We start from the raw sequence: 22,500 nt of genomic DNA on the forward strand, positions 1-22,500 counted from the left end.
TGGTGGGAGGTTGAAACCAACATTCTTTGGAGGCTTGAATTTGAAGTCAGTGCCCCCTTTGGTGTGCTTGTTCCATGCGAATAGGTTTTATCTACTGAAATAATAATAATAATAATAATAATAGTAATAATAATAATAATAATAATAATAATAATAATAATAATAATAATAATAATATAGTAATAATAATACCAAGAAATTCACAATTTCGTGAAAACCAATCTGTGTAATGAAATCCACAATCATATATAGTAAGTACAGTATATTGCTATGTGAAATAAACGAAGACTTTCGAACACCTGAACGGTGTTCCTGCCTCATCAGTGCTTAGGTGGTTTTTTTTTTTTTTTTTTTTTTTTTTTTTTTTACATTTTTAAGTTGAGGAACGCCATTCAGGTGTTCGAAAGTCTTTATGTACTTTAATTGTTTTTATTACACAATAATAATATAATAATAATAATAATAATAATAATAATAATAATAATTAAAAAATACTCAAAGTAGCATGAGTTTAAAAATGGGGAAGCAAATCCACCGTTATGTAATAATACATATATTTAAAGATAAATCAATAGATAGCTTTCGAGAACTTGTTCGGTTCCAAATAATAATAATAATAATAATAATAATAATAATAATAATAAAAAGCATGTTTGTTCCGTTACACTTACAAATGTTTTCCTCAGTGTTTTTGCTGATTTATATTTTACATTGTATGGGATAAATATCTGTTAATGTAGCAGTAAAACTCAGAATCTTAGCTGTTGGTTTATCTGTAAGTGTTGACAGTAATCGATTCCATTTAGGCTATTCAATATTAGATCATTCAATTGCTAGTGTTTAAAATGTCAAGCTCGCAATGGCCTTCGATATCTATTATTTAAGGTATTTTTCATCTTGTTCAAGACTCGTTAACAGTTTTTAGTTCCTGTACTCTGCACTGATTTTGCAACTGGTATAGTGCATATAGCAATTGATACCTTACTTAAGAAAGTACCCAGGATAAAATGTGCCTTGTCCCCAAATTTTCTCAAACATCTTGGGTGTAAACTTTTCACGGCGTATTCGCCGTCTAAACTTTTATCATCTCTGTGGTCACAAGAAACGCGTCCAATTATCGAGTAATTGGAAAATAGGGCCGCCTTCAAATTGAAAGCTACGATAACTGCTCAAGTTTTATGAAAATTATGCCCAGTCGAACTTGGGGGGAACGAGAGAGAGAGAGAGAGAGAGAGAGAGAGAGAGAGAGAGAGAGAGAGAGACCTTGGTCACGTGATTTTCCCATTTTACCGGGGATTTGCCCCGTTGCAAAGTTGCTAAGGGTCATTGAGAGTCGTTTGCGCAGTACGAGTTTCCATTTCTTTAGCGCCATTAGTCCTGGATGACGTCATCAACCTGGGGCGAAATTCCCCTTCCCCTCCCCCCCCACATTTCTTTCTAGAGTCGTGGGGTACATATGCCCGTCATTTCTTTAAGGGTAGTCGAGTACTTGCAGACAATCATTGCTGTTATGAAAAACCTACGCCAGTTCGTTATGAACCAGTCAATCGGTCACATTCTTTTAAGGACAGAAATTTATTTATGCATCCATACTTATCATCTTGGTACCTGAAAATAAATCTTGATATTTTATAAAGTTCAGTTTTGCTGCCGGAAGGCGTGCAGATTGGATGTTTAATGATTACGAGAGAACTCATAATTGAATGCTCAACATAAACTAGTATGCTCGCATGTTACTGACATACAAAATTATAAATCAGCTGTCGGAAACAGCTGTTGAAAATCACCAGCCGAGTTGAACTTGTGACATATTACATAACATATTAAACATAACAGAAAAATAACTTAACTATTGAAATGAGTAGTATATTTTATTTTGGAATGAGAACCGTCACAAAGGAGGTCCATTGTTGTTGTAGAAAACATAGGTTTGGAATGGAATATCATTGGGACAGTTTACCACGAGGAAAAACAGTAGATTGACAACGTCTAAATTTTTTGTTTTTAATAACTGCAAACGCATCCCCGCCGAAGGGACTTTATTGTAAGGTTTACAAAATTTATCATCATTAGTATCGATCGGTATATCTTTTTTACTTGTTCATAAAATGCCATTGCCTTTGAATGTTAATTACCCAGTAATTTCACTTTATGCATTCAACGGAAATCCGATTTTGAGTTTCATTTAATGATAAATTCAAATTTCTACCTACTGCTACATCGGATTTGCATATCGTTTATTGATAAATTCTGATATTTATCATTTTTATTCATTTATAAATCCGTATTTGTATTCCATACGTTATGCTTTAATTTTCGTATATAATTTTTTTTAACATCTACCATGCGTCGGGCTGTCGAAAGATATACTATAGAGATAATATTTCGGAGTAATAGAAGCAATTCTGACAGTGATAATGAACATGCGAAGTAGTTGGCAAAAGTAATTTTAGCAATTATAATAGAGAAAAGATATTCCCAAATTCTGATAGTTAAATATATAACCTCTGCTTTCCTACTAACATTAATGGTCGGTTACCGAATATTAACAGTACATTTTGACATATACTTAGTGCAGGAATTTCTCTCTCTCTCTCTCTCTCTCTCTCTCTCTCTCTCTCTCTCTCTCTCTCTCTCTTCTTGCTTTATTTAGTTTTGTTTGAATTCTGTGTTTATTTTTCTAATCGCTTTCTGAACTGGGAGTTCTCTCTCTCTCTCTCTCTCTCTCTCTCTCTCTCTCTCTCTCTCTCTCTCTCTCTCTCTCTCTCTCGTTGTCTTCTTGCTTTATTTAGTTTTGTTTGAATTCTGCGTCTTTATTTTTCTAATCGCTTTCTGAACTGGGAGTTCTCTCTCTCTCTCTCTCTCTCTCTCTCTCTCTCTCTCTCTCTCTCTCTCTCTCTCTCTCTCTCTCTCTTGTTTTTGTTTGAATTTTGTTTTTTATTTTTATTTTTCTAATCGCTTTCTTAATTGGGACTCTCTCTCTCTCTCTCTCTCTCTCTCTCTCTCTCTCTCTCTCTCTCTCTCTGTTGTTTTGTATAATACTTTTGAATTCTGCTACTTTATTTTTCTAAGCATTTTCTTAATTGAGTCTCTCTGTCTCTCTCTCTCTCTCTCTCTCTCTCTCTCTCTCTCTCTCTCTCTCTCTCTCTCTCTCTCTCCACGGGTCGCTGTAACGTGTTTCCATTTTAATGCAATTACGTGTAATTTCTAATGAATATTAATGCACACTTATAGCCATCTGGCATGAATAATTCAGGAGGTTTTTCAATTCGTTCAGCCCGCACTTGAACGAGCTTTTGTAATTGTTCCCAAAACGGGGGCATACGTAGGCCTAGGCGTCCCTGGGCGTGCTGAATCATGCTGTATTTGACCGGAAACAAATTTGGAATAAGGCTTTCCTGGGAGTGTTTCTCTTCTCTCTCTCTCTCTCTCTCTCTCTCTCTCTCTCTCTCTCTCTCTCTCTCTCATTGTCTTTTTAGAATTTTGTTTGCGTTCTGCTACTTTATTTTTCTAAGCGTTTTCTTAACTGAGTCTCTCTCTCTCTCTCTCTCTCTCTCTCTCTCTCTCTCTCTCTCTCTCTCTCTCTCTCTCTCTCTCTCGCGTCTTGTTTTATGTATTTGTTTTAACTTCTGCTACTTTATTTTTCTAAGCAGTTTCTTCATTGTTTTTTTATTATCTTATCGCTTACAATTTCACAACATTTCTTATAAGTTTTGTACCGAAGATTGGTTATTTATTTTTTTCTTTTTGGTAATTATTGATGACAGATATTAAAGGTGTCTTATTACCTTCCAAATTTTAATATATTACTAAATGGCTCAAGTTATAATATAACCCTTTTCCCGGAAGAAAATAATCTTTTATATCCTGAAGGAGGGCTGACGTTGTAGCCTGAGGGAGGGCTGACGTTATAGCCTGAGGGAGGGCTGACGGACAACACAATGCCCTTTTCCACACCAGACCCGAAGGCGATAAGAAAAAGCGAAAACAATTAAAAGAAGTAAAAAATGCCACGAAGTTTCTTCGGCGCAGTCGAGTTTTCTGTACGGCGTATAATGCTGTATGAAACTCTCAGCCACGGCCCACGAAACTCAGGCGCGGTCCATGAAACTTTTAGCCACTGCCCGGTGGTTGCCTGTGTTGTTGGCACCTACAGCGGTGCCAGACGCATGACCATGGCTAACTTTAACCTTAAATGAAATAAAAACTACTGAGGCTAGAGGGCTACAATTTGGTATGTTTGATGATTGGAGGGTGGATGATCAACATACCAATCTACAGCTCTCTAGCCTCAGTAGTTTTGAAGGTCTAAGGTCAATAGTTTTCTTTTACGGAAAACTAAAAATCCAAAACTTCACAGTAAAAGGGAAGAAACGGTTACTGAACATCGGGTAATCCCAGGATTATAGATTACCACAGCAGCGCTGATGGCCTTTGGTTTTTGGCCACGTAAATCTTATAGCCTTTCACCTTACCTTTGCGCATCATATAAAATCTCCCTTGCTTCGGGGCCCCGTAGCGGGGTAGTCCTGTCTGTGTGCCTCAAGCGGTACACTGTGGGCATTACTTAAGGTTCTTTGCAACGTCCCTTCGGCCCCTAGCTGAAACCCCTTTCATTCCTTTTACTAAACCTCTGTTCGTATTCTCTTTCTTCCATCTTACTTTCCACCCTCTCCTAATCATTATTTCAATATTAATGTCATCGCTGAATGACGTCATAGGTCCCAGAACTGGGCCTTTGACCTAAATCTTATATTCCTATTCCCTTATTTCAGGAATATCCTACCAAAGTTATTGTAGGATGTCTCACAGCCTATAGAACTAAAAGGGAACCTCATTATCCTAAAACATACTACAGCAAACTATCACATCATTATCATTATCTCAGGGCCAATTTTTGCTGGTTCCCGTTTGGTGTTTCCTAAGGGACACCATTTGTGTCACCATATTCTTTTTTTCCATAATAACTTGTTCTTTGTTCCTTGACTGGTTTTATTTGCTGACTTTTGATTTAATCTGCCCATCATGAAAAGTAGTATATTTTATATGTATTTCATTTTATTTGTAGTTTTGAAAATAAGGAAGTTATTTGCTTTCCATATTTCATTTTTAACTTCCATGAAAGTCTCACGATCGAGATGGTTTGGATATGAAATGAGAATGTGAGAGGAGCAGTCAATCAGAAACGTAGCAGACGTGGGAGGACGTTGAAATCACGGAGGAATAGAATTTTTGAAAAGTTAAGTGTAAAATTGAAATGTAAAGTGCTCGAGACAGAGGACAGTGGAGAATGAATTCATTTCATTAATAAAACAGTGTCGCGAAAATCTGAAGTATTAAGAAATAAATAACTTTATTGATGAAGATTTGTTAATTTCGTGTCAGGAACAGTGCCGTGAAAATACAAAGTGTAAACATTATTTTGCAAAATGTTAATGATAAAGATTTGTTAGTTTAATGTCTAAACAAGTGTTATGAAAATCTAAAGTATAAAAAAATTGTTAGAAAACCTTAATGACGAAGATTTGCTAACTTCATATCTAAAACAGTATCGTGAAAATCTGAAATATAAAAAGATTATTTTTTAAAACATGGTAACGTTGAAGAATTGTTGAGTCTCGACGATACGCAGAAAGCATGTCAATTTCACGAACATTTTCGACTACGCACTCAAGGATATTATTTCAGTGAAATATTCATTTTCTTTTTCCTTTTGAGAGAGAGAGAGAGAGAGAGAGAGAGAGAGAGAGAGAGAGAGAGAGAGAGAGAGAGAGAGAGAGAGAGAGAGGGTGAAAAAGCTCGTATTGACGCATTTCTTAGACGAGGAATAAAATCCCCAGTAAATATCACAAACATTTCTGGCTGGACGTTCGAGGAAATTATGTGTGTAAAATATGACTCCGTCTTTCTGAGAGAGAGAGAGAGAGAGAGAGAGAGAGAGAGAGAGAGAGAGAGAGAGAAAGGAATCCAGGACTTTTGCTTGAACAGGAAGATTGAATTCTGCTTTGTGCTCTTATCCTTTTATTCTGAAAATGAAAGACATGTTCTGGCCGGCTCTATACTTTCTCTTTCGAGGGGTAAAATTTTTCATAGTTCCGATTTGTTTACTTTTTCCTTTTCCATTTTGCGAACCGGACGTTTCCTCAGAGTGGAAGTATTTGGCGTTTGTGTGTGTGTATGTATGTATGTATGTATGTATATGTATATATATATATATATATATATATATATATATATATATATATATATATACTTTATATATATATATATATATATATATATATATATATATATATATATATATATATATATATATATATATATATAAATATATATATATATACATTGTTTATAAGCATAAGTATATATATATATATATATATATATATATATATATATATATATATATATATATATATATATATATATATATATATATATATATATATATAATATAAATATATATATATATATATATATATACATATATATATATATATGTATATATGTAAGTATAAATGAAGATATGGGGAGGATGATCAGAGAGTATAAAGATAGACTGATGGGGAGGAGAGAGAGAGAGAGAGAGAGAGAGAGAGAGAGAGAGAGAGAGAGAGAGAGAGAGAGAGATATAATATGATTGGGGAATACAAAACACCCCACAAAAATTCAATTCCCTCAAAACTAATAATAAAGAAACAAAATCAATACGAGTTCTCCTTCAATTATCCTCAGGAAAAAAATAATAACAAACTACAAAAACAAGAACATCACTCACCTTCACTCTTCTGTTTCTTGCAGGTGACCCTCGATACGAAGTTCAGGAAGAGAGACAGGACGACGCCCTTCGGAACCTGCTGGTGATCCACGACGCAGAGACGCAGGACTTCGGTCCCTACAACTGCTCCGTCGTGAACGAGTATGGCGTGGCTCGAAAGCTCATTTTTCTGCATAGGGAGAGTAAGTAATGTAGCTGTTACGTTGTTGGTGTGCGTGATTATTTTTAATTACCTTAGCTATGCAGTGTCAATGCAGTAATGGAGAAAAATCCACTGTTATTGAATTCAAATTCCCCGTAGCAGGGTAGTGATGTCAGTGCACCTCACGTGGTGCACTGTAGGTATTACTTAAGGGTCTTTGCAGCGTCCCTCCTTCATTCCTTTTACTGTACCTCCATTCATATTCTCTTCCTTCCATCTTACTCTCCATCCTCCCTAACATCTGTTCCATAGTGCAACTGCGAGGTTTTCCTCCTGTTACACCTTTCAAACCCTCTTACTGCTAATGTCCCTTCCAGCGCTGAGTGACCTCATAGGTCCCAGCGCTTGGCCTTTGACCTACATTCTGTACTCTGTTCCATTTAATTCAAACTGTTTTTAAATATGCAGGGAAATTTTGTTAGCTTCCTTAGTAGCGGTGATTGTGCTTGTACTTCTGAATACCTATAATTACCTGAGCTGTGCAGTGCCAATGCAGCTGTGGAGAGAAATCCACTAATATTTATTTCAAGCTGTTTTTAAATATACAGGGATCTTACGCAAGCTTCCTCGACTGTCGTTATTGATGTTAAGAGCTGGGTCAATCACGAAAAATGTGTTTATGTATATTAATATTCCCAGATTTGAACATTATAACTCAAGAAAGAAGAAGAAGGAGAAGGCTGAAGTCTGTTTTTTATTGTATTCAGTTTTTGAGAGAGAGAGAGAAAGGGTCCAGATTCTTGAGCATATATCCACTGAGTCTTGGGTAATCATTTTGAGAGAGAGAGAGAATCAGAGAGAGAGAGAGAGAGAGAGAGAAAGGTCCACGATTCCTGTTGCATATATTCCTGAGTCGGGTAATCAGTTTTTGAGAGAGAGAGAGAGAGAGAGAGAGAGAGAGAGAGAGAGAGAGAGAGAGAGAGAGAGAGAGAGAGAGAGGAGAAAAGGTCCACTATCCTTGCTGCATATATTCTTGAGTCCAAGCCTTGCACTGAAGAATAAGCGAGAAAATCCCGAATACGTTCTATCAAGAATATGAAAGTATGTTCTTGACGGAGTCTGTTCCTTTCTCGGAAAAAGACGCGGCCAAATAAACTTCGAATCAGAAGTTGCAGAAGTCCAGAAGCTAACTGGATTCAGTACATGGTGTATTTGATGCTTTGCCTTTTACTGATGCTTCTTGTTATCCGAGATTTCTTCTCTGCCATATCTGCGAGTCGTCAGATTTCTTCTTCTAGACGTGTGCATTACAAATATCGGCGTCTGTGCATTATTATTATTATTATTATTATTATTATTATTATTATTATTATTATTATTATTATTATTATTATTATTATTCAGAAGATGAACCCCATTCATATGGAACAAGCCCACAGGGACCGTTGACTTGAAATTCAAGCTTCCAAAGAATTTGGTGTTTATTAGAAATAAGTAACAGGAGGTAACGGGAAGTACAGAAGGAGATCACTTATTAAGAAGAGCTAGAATAAATTAACAAATCAATAAATAAATTGAAAAAAAGTAAGTAAATTATTAAAATGCAGTGAGAATTGTATTAAGGTAGCAATGCATTGCATCTTCGTTTGAATAAACTGTTTCCAAATTTACTCTGTGGGTATGGGTAAACCTTGAATTACGCGATTCAGTTAATGTTTGTGAAGCTTTGTAGTTAGGCCCTGCCCTTCTTCCTTTCTTTTCCTCCTTCTGCTTTTCCTTTGGAATGGAGATAAAAGAAAATGGGAATTATGTTGCTTGTGTCAGTGATAATTGCGCCCAAAAATGTATTCTCTTAAAATCTGGATGTTTGCCATGTGTTACTTATCAATATAACCCACTAGTCAGCTGGAAAGGGTACTGAAGTCTGGAAATAGAAAGGTTCCAACTGGAAATGGTACTAAGATTCTGGAAGTGGAAAGGGCTCAACTGGAAGGGATATGGGAAGTTGGAAATAGAAACAGCCTGACTGGAAAGGGTACAAAGGGCTCAAATGACAGGAGTAGTGGATGTCTGGAAATGGAAAGGGCTCAACTGGAAAGGGTACCTGAAGTATGGAAAAAGAAACGTCCCAAATGAAAAAGGTGTTGAAAGCCTCGTAAAAGAGTGCCCAACTGGTAAGGGTACTGGAAGCCTGGAAAGGAAAAGTGCCCAACTGGAAAAGATATTGTAAGTTTGGAAGTGGATAAGGCCAAATTAATGAGGGCACTGGGAGTATTGAAATAGTACCAAACTGGAAGGGATACTGGAAGTCCAGAAATAGAGAGGACCCACCTGGAATGAGTAACTGAAGTCTGGAAATGGGAATTAAAAAGGTCCCATCTGGAAAGATTACTAAACGTCTGTAAAGTGGGAACGGTACTGGAAATCTGAAAAAAGGGCCAAACCGGAAAGGATGCTGGAAACCTGGAAATGGGAATAGCTCAACGGGAAGCGGTGCTTGAAATCTGTAAATAGAAAAGGGTTAACTGGAAAGGGTACTCGATGTATACAAATGGAAAGAGACCCAGCAGTTAGGCCTACGGCCATGACTGTGGGACTCAGTTCAAATCTATAATGGGAAAAATATTGTTAGATATTCCCATAAGTTGAAGGAGCTAGAACATACTCTTTAGGGAAAAATATTGTCCTCTGATATTAAAAATTATTTATCTATATATTTTGTAAGTGTGTGCTTGTGTAATCATAATGAATTCGTATTGACTGACCTCTATATTAATTACATGATGCCATGAAATATAGCATAGTCCTTTTATTTTTTTTTTCTTTTAAGCTTAACAATATACACGTGTATTTGAAGATTTTGTGAGACATATTTTCTAGGTTTACCAATGTTACATTTTTGTTTAATTTTATTGCACCATCTGCTGACATTGTCTGAGCAAATCGTGATTGCAAGATATTTAGTCATGGGAATCTGACCTAGAAAGACTTGTTTATAACATTTCCTCGAGACAAAAGGTTAAAAGTGGAACATTGTCTGTAAGTTGCATTTCTACACCCACGGATGACATCCCGGAAACATTTTCCCACGTCAGATAATGTGCTGGAGAAACTTCATGTTCAGCAAACTTTATTATACTACAGGAAAATATTATATTGTATTGGCCTTCCCAACTTTAGTATTTATTAACGAGCTTTCTGGCGCGGGCAACCCTCCCGATCCCCTACCTACCCCGTCCCCACCCATGGCGGACAAACAAGTCTGCATGGGGTTGGTGGCTGTGTCATGTCCCCCTACTGTCACCCAGGGGATGACAAACAAGATCAGATCCACTAGGATTTTATTATTATAGATATACAGAGATTTTCCTGCTCTTTCTCTTTGCATATTTTTCTTTTCTCATTAACCACTGTTGTGTAACGCCAGTTAACAGAATGCGATCAGTAATCATTTAATCTTTTAAAATGAGTTAAGGTATCCCTCGGCCTCGACGAGGTAATAACATAAGATTTTTTTGTCGAATTTAAGATTTATTAATCATGGAATTTCATGATGCTGAACTAATTTTTCCAAGCAGTATTTAAGAAAAATATATTTCCTGGGTTTTTTTGTATTTTATAGCTATAATTTTTAAGAATGCTGTTTCTGGATAATAACTAATTTTCCTAACTATATATATATATATATATATATATATATATATATATAGTTCAATTAAAAAGAATAACAGATTTTTAGCATTATTTGTAATCCAATTTCCTGAACGGCTGAGATCATAGCAATATTCATGAAGACCTTTTTCATGACAATAATTAATTTTAACAATATTTTTATAGAATCAAACTTCCTAAAAATACACGATTTTATCATTACGTCGTCAATTCAGTTTCCTAAAAATATCTGTTGCAATATTTTTAGGAATTCAATTTGCATCTGAATACCTGGTTTATATAAGCAATACCAGGTATTGCTTACATAAACAACGGAATTCTGATGACACATTGACAATTGCTACACCTGAAGAAGATGCAACTTTTTGTCACGATTATGCCAGAAGTCACTAAGTCACCAGGTTTCGAATTAAGTTTCCTAGAAATATTAATTTACGTTCCATCTCCAAGTGTTGTCAAAGATGTATTGTGAAATGGCATGTGACTGAAAAAAATAGAATAACAGTAACAAAAATATTTAATGAAAGCATTGATAATGAAATATTCCTTGAAATGTTCTTTTATATTTCTTCTCCAAGTATGGTCAAAGATCTGTTGTGAAATGGCATGTGACTAAATAAAATAATAAAGAAATAACAGTGATAAAAATAATTTAATAAAAGCAATGACAGTTGAATTTTCCTTGAAATGTTAATTTATATTTCATCTAACAGCATCTTCTAAGATGTATTATGAAATGGCATGTAACTAAAAAAATAATAATAAAAATAACAATAATAACAATGATAATAGTAATAAAAGGAATGGCAATTTCACAGGAACCCTGACGGCATCAGTTTTTAGAAATGCTGTATTGAATTTATCCATTTTTATACACACTATTTTATATCCTGTTTATTAACAACGCTATGAATAAGACTGAGATTTTAAGAGATCGAAACATCAGTATTGTCGTATTTTATTAGTTTTCTAAAAAGAAAACTATTGTGCCGGCTTTGTGTGTCCGTCCGCATTTTTTCTGTCCGCACTTTTTCTGGCCTCACTTTTTCTGTCCGCACTTTTTATGCCTGCCTTCAGATCTTAAAAACTACCGAGGGTAGGTGGCTGCAAATTGTTATGTTGATCATCCACCTTCCAATCATCAAACACCCCCATTTGCAGCCCTCTAGCCTCAGTAGTTTTTATTTTATTTAAGGGTAAAGTTAGCCATAATCGTGCTTTTGGCAACGATATAGGATAGATCACCACCGAACAGTGGTTAAAGTTCACGGGCCGCAGCTCATACAGCATTATACCGAGACCACCGAAAGATAGATTTATTATCGTTGGCCTTAATTATACGATGTACAGAAAACTCGATTGCGCCGAAGAATTTTCGGCGCATTTTTTATTGTTTAAAATAGAGTTTAATTATCAAGAAAGTTCAGCTGCACAAAAGAAATCAATGTGTGTATTAAGTTTTGTTTTATTATGTAAGTTCAGATTATGGCTAATATACACTTTATGGATAAAATTTTTTTTTTTAAGATTTTAATGAAATGCTTAACTTCTGCAATAATTATCATACCCGCAATTGTTATTACCATATACAGCAACTGTATAAATTATTGGATAATTGCATTTATCCAGAAGTTTTGTGGGGATAAATAATTAACAGTAGAAATGGCATAAATAAGAAAAGAGGAATGTCAAACGGGTGACTCCATGTAAGAGAGATATGTTCCATTCACCTTAATTTTTTAGAACTTCATATCAAAAGTGGTTTTTTGTAGCCTAAAATTAAATTAAATCAAACTATTTATTATCATAATAAATTGACAGTAGACAGAAAAAATCGAGAGAGAGAGAGATTAGGAACAGCAGACTGTTTCCATATCAAAATTGGTTTGTTTTTTGCACCCGAAAATAAATAAAAGAAATATAATAGGAGAGAGAGAGAGAGAGAGAGAGAGAGAGAGATTAGGATGAGTAGACTGTTGTCATATCAAAAGTGTTTTTTTGCACCCGAAAATAAATGAAAGAAAACTAATGAATGAGAGAGAGAGAGAGAGAGAGAGAGAGAGAGAGAGAGAGAGAGAGAGAGAGAGAATCTTCCAGCCCACATTCCGCCCCATTTACACTTTTAAAAGAGCGAAGAAATAGAATGAAAAAGCGCCTCGGGGGGTCTCCCGAAACTTGAGCTTAGAACGGAACTAATGAAGGACCTCTTTTATTCACTATTGCCGGAGTATTAATGCAATCAGAACTTTTCCTCTCTCTCCAGGTTTTAATTAATCATTCATAATCTTCTCTCTCTCTCTCTCTCTCTCTCTCTCTCTCTCTCTCTCTCTCTCTCTCTCATACACACACGGATTATTTTCTCTCTCTCTCTCTCTCTCTCTCTCTCTCTCTCTCTCTCTCTCTCTCTCTTTACACCCACACACACACACACACACACACACACACACACACACACACACACACACACATGATTCCCCTCCTCTCTCTCTCTCTCTCTCTCTCTCTCTCTCTCTCTCTCTCTCTCTCATACACCCACACACGTGCACACACTAATTATTTGCCCCCCCCCCCTCTCTCTCTCTCTCTCTCTCTCTCTCTCTCTCTCTCTCTCTCTCTCTCTCTCTCTCTCTCCCGTTGCAACAACACACCTGCGCACACATACACAGGCACACACTAATTATTTTTTCTCTCTCTCTCTCTCTCTCTCTCTCTCTCTCTCTCTCTCTCTCTCTCTCTCTCTCTCTCCGGATGAATTGCTCCTTTAGACAAAAGCTCGGTTCCCTGAATAGTTTATGAAAGTCGAATTTAATGATTACACCTTATTTAAGGGCCGGAGGGGTAGAGAGACGATGGTGGCTGGGGCATAAAACGCGCATTTGGATTGTTAGTAAGTTTGTTCGCTCAGCCTTCTCGTGGCCGGGTAAAAGCAAAGTTATTTTGTTGTTCGATAATCCGGTGACCTATAAAGCCCGCTCTGGGTGTTTGTAGGTATTTTGTTGTTAGATAATCCGGTGACCTATAAAGATCGCTCGGCGTTTGTAGGTGTTCATAGTTGTAGCGTTTACATGTGTATTTGGATAGGAATGTTTTTTTTTAGCTTTTGTTTGTTCATTATTATTATTATTATTATTATTATTATTATTATTATTATTATTATTATTATTATTATTATTATTATTATTATTATTCAGAAGATGAAACCTATTCATATGGAACAAGCCCACCAAATTCAAGCTTCCAAAGAATATTAAGGTGTTCATTAGGAAGAAGCAAGAGGAAGTAAAGGGACATTCAGAAAGAAGGGATACAACTCATTAAAAAAGAAGAAAAAAATTAATAAATATATAAACAGATAAAAATGTATCTAAATTCAAGAATAGTATTAGGGTAATAATGCATTGCATTTTCGCTTGAACTTCTGAAGTTCCAACTGCACGACATTGCGGGCGAAGTTGGGGCTATAGGAATACCTGGTTCTTATTGGCTGCCTTAGAAGCAAGGGCCTATTCTGGCATATAGCCGGTTGATTTTAACAACTGCAGGAATATCCTAATCTGTCCATGAAGGCTTCTCCCCGTAGGGGAGTAGTGCCGTCAGTGCACCTCGTGGGGTGCAATGTAGGCATTACTGAAGGTTCTTGGCAGTGTGCCTTCGGCGCCTAGCTGCAGCCCCTTTCATTCCTTTTACTGGACCTCCATTCATATTATCTTTCTTCCTTCTGGCTCTCCACCCTCTCCTGACAATTATTTCATAGTGCAACTGCTTTGAGGTTTTCCTCCTGTTACAACTTTCAGACCCTTTCACTTTCATTTTCCGTTTCAGCGCTGAATGACCTCACAGGTCCCATTGCTTCTCCTCTGGTCTAAACTCAATATTCCATTCCATTCCATGATGGCTTTCGCCCTCGCGACACTAAAATGAATGGAGAAACAAATCCACAGTTCGGTATGAGTACAAATATATTGAAAAGAAAGCTAAACAAAACTTTCGAGAATCTGTTCGATATTCCTTTTCAATTCAAGGGACTGAAAAGGGGGAACCGTACCGATTCTCGAAAGCACTCTATTTAGCTTTATTTTTACAATATATTTTTACCTAACTGTGGATTTCTCTCTCCATTTGAAGACTCCTGCTCCATGAATATTTGTTTTTTTTATAACTAAAATGAAAGTAAGCTGAAATTTTCACGTACAAAAAGAGCATCCGTGATGGTGTGTAGATGTTTTTATTTTTTTTTTTTCAGAAAATGCTAAGTGGATTTTTGTAATTATTCGAAAATTGGCTGTTCTTGGGAACAGTTTGGCTTTTTGTACATTAAAGGTTTGGGACTCCTAACATCTTGGAAAATATGTTTACTATAGTTTTAAATTCCGTAACACAGAGATCAATAAAACGTGAGATAGAAGATTGGTAGTCCATTCGGATACAGCTGCGGTCTTGTATATGAGCTTATATATATATATATATATATATATATATATATATATATATATATATATATATATATATATATATATATATATATATATATATATATATATAGCTATATGAGAAAGTTCAAATTGAAAAGACAGAGTGCCAAGTACTTTCGTGTATTTTAACACATCTTCAGGGCCCTGAAGATGTTTTTTCAATTGAACTTTCCCAGTGGCTCAGCTAATAAACAAAATCACGCGGATTTCTTATATATATATATATATATATATATATATATATATATATATATATATATATATGAAACCGCAGCCGGCTGATCAGAGAGGCAGACACTTTGCTCTCCGTGTAGACATCCCGGGATTATATATGTAATCAACGGATAGGTTTCCTTAAAAGCAAATGGATGTTACAGACTAAAAACACACAAAAAACAAAGCCACTGTTCTAAAAACATAACAAACATCTCAACGTCTTGCCATACCCGCGCAATAACTTCCGCTGCTGGGAAGAAAGGGCATTGGGTCGGGTATGATACATGAAACATAACCGGGGTCTAAGCGATGTCAGGCAGGGCAGCCGATCGAGACCACAGGTCTTAAAGCCAAATCAAAAAGTCCTTCAAAAGAAGGCATCGATTACCCCATACAAAAATGGGAATAATAGCACGTTAAAAGAAGAAGATACTGTATGTATATATATATATATATATATATATATATATATATATATATATATATATATATATATATATATATATATATATATATATATAGATAGAGAGAGAGAGAGAGAGAGAGAGAGAGAGAGAGAGAGAGAGAGAGAGAGAGAGAGAGAGAGAGAGAGTAAATAAATCAACGATGCATGTAGCAACACTAGAACTGTAGGAACGTACAATTCATCCATTGAACGTAGTGATAAAAGTATATCGCCAGAAGTGGGATTACGAAAATAGTGGTAAAGTAAATGAATATAAGTGAGATTACAATAGAAGGGTGAGGAGGGAGGGAAACAGACTGCCATTAGATAAATAGAAAAGCCCATGCAATCATTTCTTGCTGCCCAACACACACAAGGGAAGGCGGATAGTTTGGTTGATGTGCAATAATGGTAAGAAAGCAGACGATTTTGTCATGATGTTGGATGTTGTGGTGACATCAGGGAAGTCTCCTTTCATCGAGGATTTTGATCCCCGTGGGAGGGTAGTGCCGTAAGTGTACCTCATGCGGTGCACTGTAGGCATTACTTGAGGTTCTTTGCAGCGTGCCCTCGGCCCCTAGCTGCAACCCCTTTCGTTCCTTTTACTATACCTCCTTTCATATTCTCTTTCTTCTATCTTGCTTTCCACCCTCTCCTAACAGTTGATTCATAGTGCAACTGCGAGGTTTTCCCCCTGTTACGCCTTTCAAACCTTTTACTGTATATCAGGTCCACAATGATATTTAGTGGTGAATTCTTGTTGATTTTACAAAAAAATTACAAAGGCTTTCGAACCCTGTCCTGGGTTCATCTTCAGTCTAAAGAGTTAGACTGAAGATGAACTTAGGACAGGGTTCGAGAGCTTTTGTAACTTTTTTTTATAAAATCAACAAGAATTCACCATTGAATATTATTGTGGGCCTGATATACAGCATATCCCGTTCTAAACCTTTTACTGCCAATTTCCGTTTCAGCGCTGAATGACCTCATAGGTCCCAGTGCTTGGGCTTTTGCCTACATTCTATATTCAGTTCAATTCAATGATCTGTGTGGTCAACCACATCGCTTCCTAGGCCATCTAGATAGCTAAAGATAAATCCATTTCAGATAGCTCTGTTTTGCTTGAGGAGTCGCCGTCCTTTACAGCTGTTATTTTTTTAAGTATTCTTTTTATTTTTTTTTACGTGTTGACTTTTGTTGCTTCTTTGTAGAGGCTTTCATTTTGGCTGACCACTGTGGCTATCCACTGGAGTTGTGCCGTCAAATTTCTATGACATTTTGTTACCTCATTGGTATTTTTCCCCCTCTCCAGTGCTGACAAGCACTCGAATGGTAATGCTTGATCCATGAACTTAACGATGTTTATGAACATAACAACCAACATTAACCTCTCCGTCGATAGCAGGAGTAATGGGAATGTTGAATGATGTCTGCTTTTCTCATTAAATTGTGTATATGCATAGGTTTAGTGAAAACAGCTGTTTTTTTTTACACGGCGTTATTCGACTCCCTAACTTCATCGGCCCCGTAGCGGGGTAGTGCCGTCAGTGCACCTCACGAGGTGCACTGTAGGCATTACTAAAGGTTCTTTGCAGCGTCCCTTCGACCCCTAGCTGCAACCCCTTTCATTCCTTTTACTATGATTCCATTCATATCTTTCTTCCATCTTACCCACCCCCCCATCTCCTAACAATTATTTTTTTAAGTGCAACTGCGAGGCTTTCCTCCTGTTACACCTTTCAAACCTACCTGCTCTCAATTTCCTTTCCAGCGGTGGATGACCTCATAGGTCCCAGTGCTTGGCCTTTGGCCTAAACTCTATATTCCATTCCATTCCTAATTTCTTCGGCTGCTTCAGACCCTATTTCATCGGCAGGGATTTGCATTGTTGATAACTGGATGCTTACTTTCCAGATACTGAGAAAAGGTCTTGTTATTTACCAGCTGAGTGAATGATTTCTGGATGGATCCGTTTTCAATCTAACTTTCTTTACTCGGCGATGAGGTTCTTCAGTAATAGGGCTAATAGGACTCGAATCGTTACAGAACGTCTTTTAGCTTTTATAGAAGAGAACGTGAGAACGTAGATTTTAGATGAATATATTAACAGGTAATTAGACAAGGAGCTGTCGGGATGAATAAGTTAAATGCAGATTCAAACAGAATGATGATGGTCAAAGTGTAAAGTATTATAGTTAGGAAAAAGATATATGAAAGAAAGGTGCATTTGAAGTTTATAGTTTTCATTATTCTTTTTCATGGACTTTTACTGAATACTTGTGTGGCATTTGAATCTATGATACTAGAGGCATTACTAACCGTAAAATTTGTATTGCTGATTGTGCATGTTTTTGTCGATTATGTTTAAATTTTCATTAGAACTGAATGCAAAACACCAGGTCTTGTACCACCCGCAGTGTAAGTTCCATTTGATAATTAATCATATATTTATCTAGAAATTCAGATAATTATTCCAAAGAAATTTATTAGGGATGAACACGTAAGCTTATTCCCCGTAGGGGGATAGCGCCGTCAGTGCACCTCATGCGGTGCAATGTAGGCATTACTTAAGGTTCTTTGCAGCGTCCCTTCGGCCCCTAGCTGCAACCTCTTTCATTCCTTTTACTGTACCTCCGTTCATTTTCTCTTTCTTCCATCTTATGTCCACCCTCTCCTAACAATTGATTCATAGTGCAACTGCTTTGAGGTTTTCGACCTGTTACACCTTTCAAACTTTTTTCACTGGCAATTTCCGTCTCAACGCCGAATTGCCTTAGTTGCCCCAGTGCTTGGCATGTATGCCTAAAAACTATAAATCAATCAATCAGTCAACCTAAACTGCTTATGTACCACAGATTTCCCCTCTTAAGAAATAAAACAAAGATTATATAAACGGACTAAGCGAAAGAGCAATTAACCAGTCTTATGAATCTCTTTCCCCCGTCGAACTGGAGAAGAAGAAGAAGAAAAAAAACGCGAAAAATTATCCGGAATACCCGAACGAGAGAATGGCAAACTCGCTCATAAAGGTTAACAAGATTAAGCCGGAATGGGATTTGGGTTAGTGTTGGATAATTAGGATGCCAAACTAGTATAATTAGGTTGTTAAACTGTGGCTTGGGGAGGGGGCGGAGGAGATGGGAGGGGAGGGGAAGGGGGTGGGCTATATGCATCCTTGGAAGACGCGGAGGTCATCGGGGAGTAAAATCGTTTGAGAGGTTTCCAGTTCCAGAGATGTTGGGAGTCTGCTGGAAGATTCATTTGCTCTTCTAATGGCGCCTCTGTGTGAGAGAGAGAGAGAGAGAGAGAGAGAGAGAGAGAGAGGGAGAGAAAGAGAGACTCCATCGCAACAGTCGTAATGAAGTTTTGGGGGCCAGAGAGGAAATCTCATTTTATGGCCTCTCCTGCGAGGAGAGCAAAAGATGTTTTGTGAATATTTGATTAGCCAAACGACATGAGTTGAGTTGCACCGCGCTGCGTGTCTTGAGAGGATTTTAATTTACCCTCGGGGAGCGCTTTCTCTCTTTTTTTTTTTTTAAATTGAAGATGATCATTATACTTTCCTTTTATCTGCGTTTTCATTATTAAATGGATAGTCTGAAATAAACAAATCTCGCTTGGCAAATTATAAAGTTTAGACGACACTAAATCTCAGGTAATCGATATATGTATATATATATATATATATATGTGTATTATATATATATATGTATTATATCTATATATATTATATATATATATATATATAATATATAGTATATATATATATATATATATATATATATATATATATATATATATATATATATATATATATATATATATATATATTGATTTACCTGGATACTTTTGAAAATACAAACTTTTCTAGACAAAGTACTCAAGTTTGAACGACCTCTGAGTCTGAGATAATAGGTATTTACATATTGTCTTGCCTGGAGAGTTTTGAAAACAAAAACTTCCCTCTAAAAAATTTTCAAGTTTTTGAGGGACACTTGAGCCAGCGATAACCGATATTTATAAATGATCTTTCTAGGATATTTTTTTTAAGATACAAACTTTTTTAGGCAAAATTGTCAAGTTTGAACGACACGAGTCTGAGGCAATCGATATTTATAAATAATCTGGCTTGGATATTTTTTTAAAATACAAACTTTTCTAGACAAAATTGTCAAGTTTGAACGACACCTGAGTCTGAGGTAATCGATATTTATATATTGTATCTCTTTAGATATTCTTAAAAAAAAAAGACTCCACTTGACCAAAACTCTCAAGCAAGGTTTTGACGACCCCTAATCGATATTGTATGAATTCTGTCAAAACCATTTCCTCACCCCATCGTCAGATACACACCTCCAACTCGTGAATATATAACTTAGCATATCAATTCGTCCGAACATACCATTAATCACTCTTGCGTCAGAGTCCGGGATATGACGTGACTGCAGACCAGAAGTTCATCAGGAACGGGAAAAGGGGAGAGAGATGACTACATTTCCACCAGTAAACTATTCTCTCTCTCTCTCTCTCTCTCTCTCTCTCTCTCTCTCTCTCTCTCTCTCTCTTCTCTCTCTCGTTTATGAGATAAATGCAGATTATGTAGATACAGGGTGACACGCGAAGGGATACCGAGTGACGTGGTGTTGATTGAATGTTAAATGCGCCTCTTAATAAATTTCAGCTGATGTAGTGGTTGGTAATATTGCTTGTGGGACGCACGGGGATCGTTGTAAGCTGTTAAATTTAGTGGTGGCCTCAGCATGAAATTGGAAGGGGCTCTTGTTTCATGGTGTAGTTTAGCGCGGCAGGTGAAGTTTTAGCATCTTGTTAGCTGGTCTAGGGTGTATATATATATATATATATATATATATATATATATATATATATATATATATATATATATATATATATATATATATATATATATATATTATATATAAACTGGTCATTTGTATGAAGTTCAATTACAAGGTGATGGATCTTCGACAAATAAGACAGATAACTGATGTGTAGGTGTAGGTTTAGATGGGAAAGATGGTATGTAAATCAAGTGTTTGCTATACAACACTTTCGAAAAAAAAATTAAAAATTTAAATGTGTGTGTGTGTGTGTAGCGTACATACAGCAGACCTAGAAAACCAATTTAGAATTGACAGAGATGCAATCAGGAGGGTGCCGAGTATGTATGGATTAAAACATGATTTGATTTGCTGAGTTCTGTTAAAATGGTACCCACATCATCAGAGTACAATTTCTTTGTTAGGCAGACCACGAGATACGATTCGTTAAACCGCATTTGGCCTCTGTTAACCTCAGCAGTGAATTATGTATACCTGGTGATTAGTCGACTATGGTGATTGCTGCCATCGTGAAGGGCCTGAGGCTGGCTGCTTCATCCCATAAATTATTGCTGAAAACCTGAATGTTAGTTCCCTATTATTATTATTCCTAATGAATATGAACGTGATGAATATCAGGTCTGAAATGAATACCATTGGTTTCTAAACGGAACTGTATAAGAAATATAAGAAAAAAATAAGCATATAATGTTAAGGCATTTATTGATTGATTGATTGATTGATTATGAAATTTAGGTCTTGAAGACCAAGTGCCGGAACCCATCAGGATTATTCAGCGCCGTAATGAAGGTGACTTTTGTCATCTATGAACAACAAATAAACAAGAAATATGAAACTGCTTATTTTCATAAAGGGGTGAATGTTCCAGTAATTTTTACTGACAAAATTAAATGTTCATATTACGTGTATTTCATGTCCGGTTGTTTCCTATAATATTAAGGATTATATATAATACATAACCAAAGTGATTATTGCAGATATATGCTGAATATTTTAACTTCATTTACCCCTTAGGGGGTTAGTGTACCGTCAGTGCACCTCATATGGTGCACTCTAGGCATTACTAAATGATCTTTGCAGCGTATCTTCGGCCCCTAGCTGCAACCCTTTTTGTTCCTTTTACTGTACCTCCTTTCATATTCTCTTTCTTCCAACTTACTCTTCAACCTCTCCTAACAATTGATTCATAGTGCAACTGCGAGGTTTTCCTCCTGTCGCACCTTTTAAACTTTGTCAATTTCCGTTTCAGCGCTGAATGACCACATAGGTCCCAGTGCTTGGCATTTGGCCTAAATCCTATATTCAATCCAATTCATTTCAATATAACTTCATTTATTCATTTTACTGAAATTCAGTTTACTCGTATTTCCTTTCAGCAAAATGTTTGCACTTCGGCATAAAAGGTCATAGATTTCCAATATCCCTTTCACTTCATCTGTTCAACACTTTCTGGGTCTTCCTTTCTCCCGTCCTTTTAATTCCACCGAATTCTATAAGTTTTTCACTAATCTGTCGTCCTCCATTATTTCCGGGCTTCATCTATTTGGTTGACTAAACTTATCTCTCGCCCTACCTTCATGCGTTCAGTTTATTTCCAAACACCTAAACGAATCAGCCATTTGCATTCTGACATCCGTGCTCCCCGTATGGGGGTAGTGTCGTCAGTGCACCTCGTGCGGGGCACTATAGGCATTATTTAAGGTTCTTTGCAGCGTGCCTTCGCCCAAAGGCCCCTAGCTGCAACCACTCCCGTTCCTTTTACTGTACCTCCTTTCATATTCTCTTTCTTCCATCTTATTTTCCACCTTCTCCTAACAATTGATTCATAGTGCAACTGCGAGATTTTTCTCTGTTACACCTTTCAAGCTTTCTGTCAAATTCCGTTTCAGTGCTGAATGACCTTATTGGTCCCAGTG

At 36.5% G+C, this 22,500-nt stretch overlaps 1 protein-coding gene across 1 annotated transcript in view; it reads left to right on the forward strand.

Annotated features, from left to right (window-relative positions):
* The window catches only part of LOC136825427 (irregular chiasm C-roughest protein-like), a 212,039-nt gene that overhangs the window by 143,882 nt on the left and 45,657 nt on the right, over nucleotides 1-22,500 (forward strand). Inside the window, exon 9 of the mRNA XM_067081815.1 lies at nucleotides 6,802-6,960. Coding sequence (XP_066937916.1) covers nucleotides 6,802-6,960 — 159 coding nt within the window. The remainder of the gene's footprint in view (nucleotides 1-6,801; nucleotides 6,961-22,500) is intronic.

Source organism: Macrobrachium rosenbergii, chromosome 37 (genome assembly GCF_040412425.1).
Source record: "Macrobrachium rosenbergii isolate ZJJX-2024 chromosome 37, ASM4041242v1, whole genome shotgun sequence".
NCBI classification, from domain to species: domain Eukaryota; kingdom Metazoa; phylum Arthropoda; class Malacostraca; order Decapoda; family Palaemonidae; genus Macrobrachium; species Macrobrachium rosenbergii.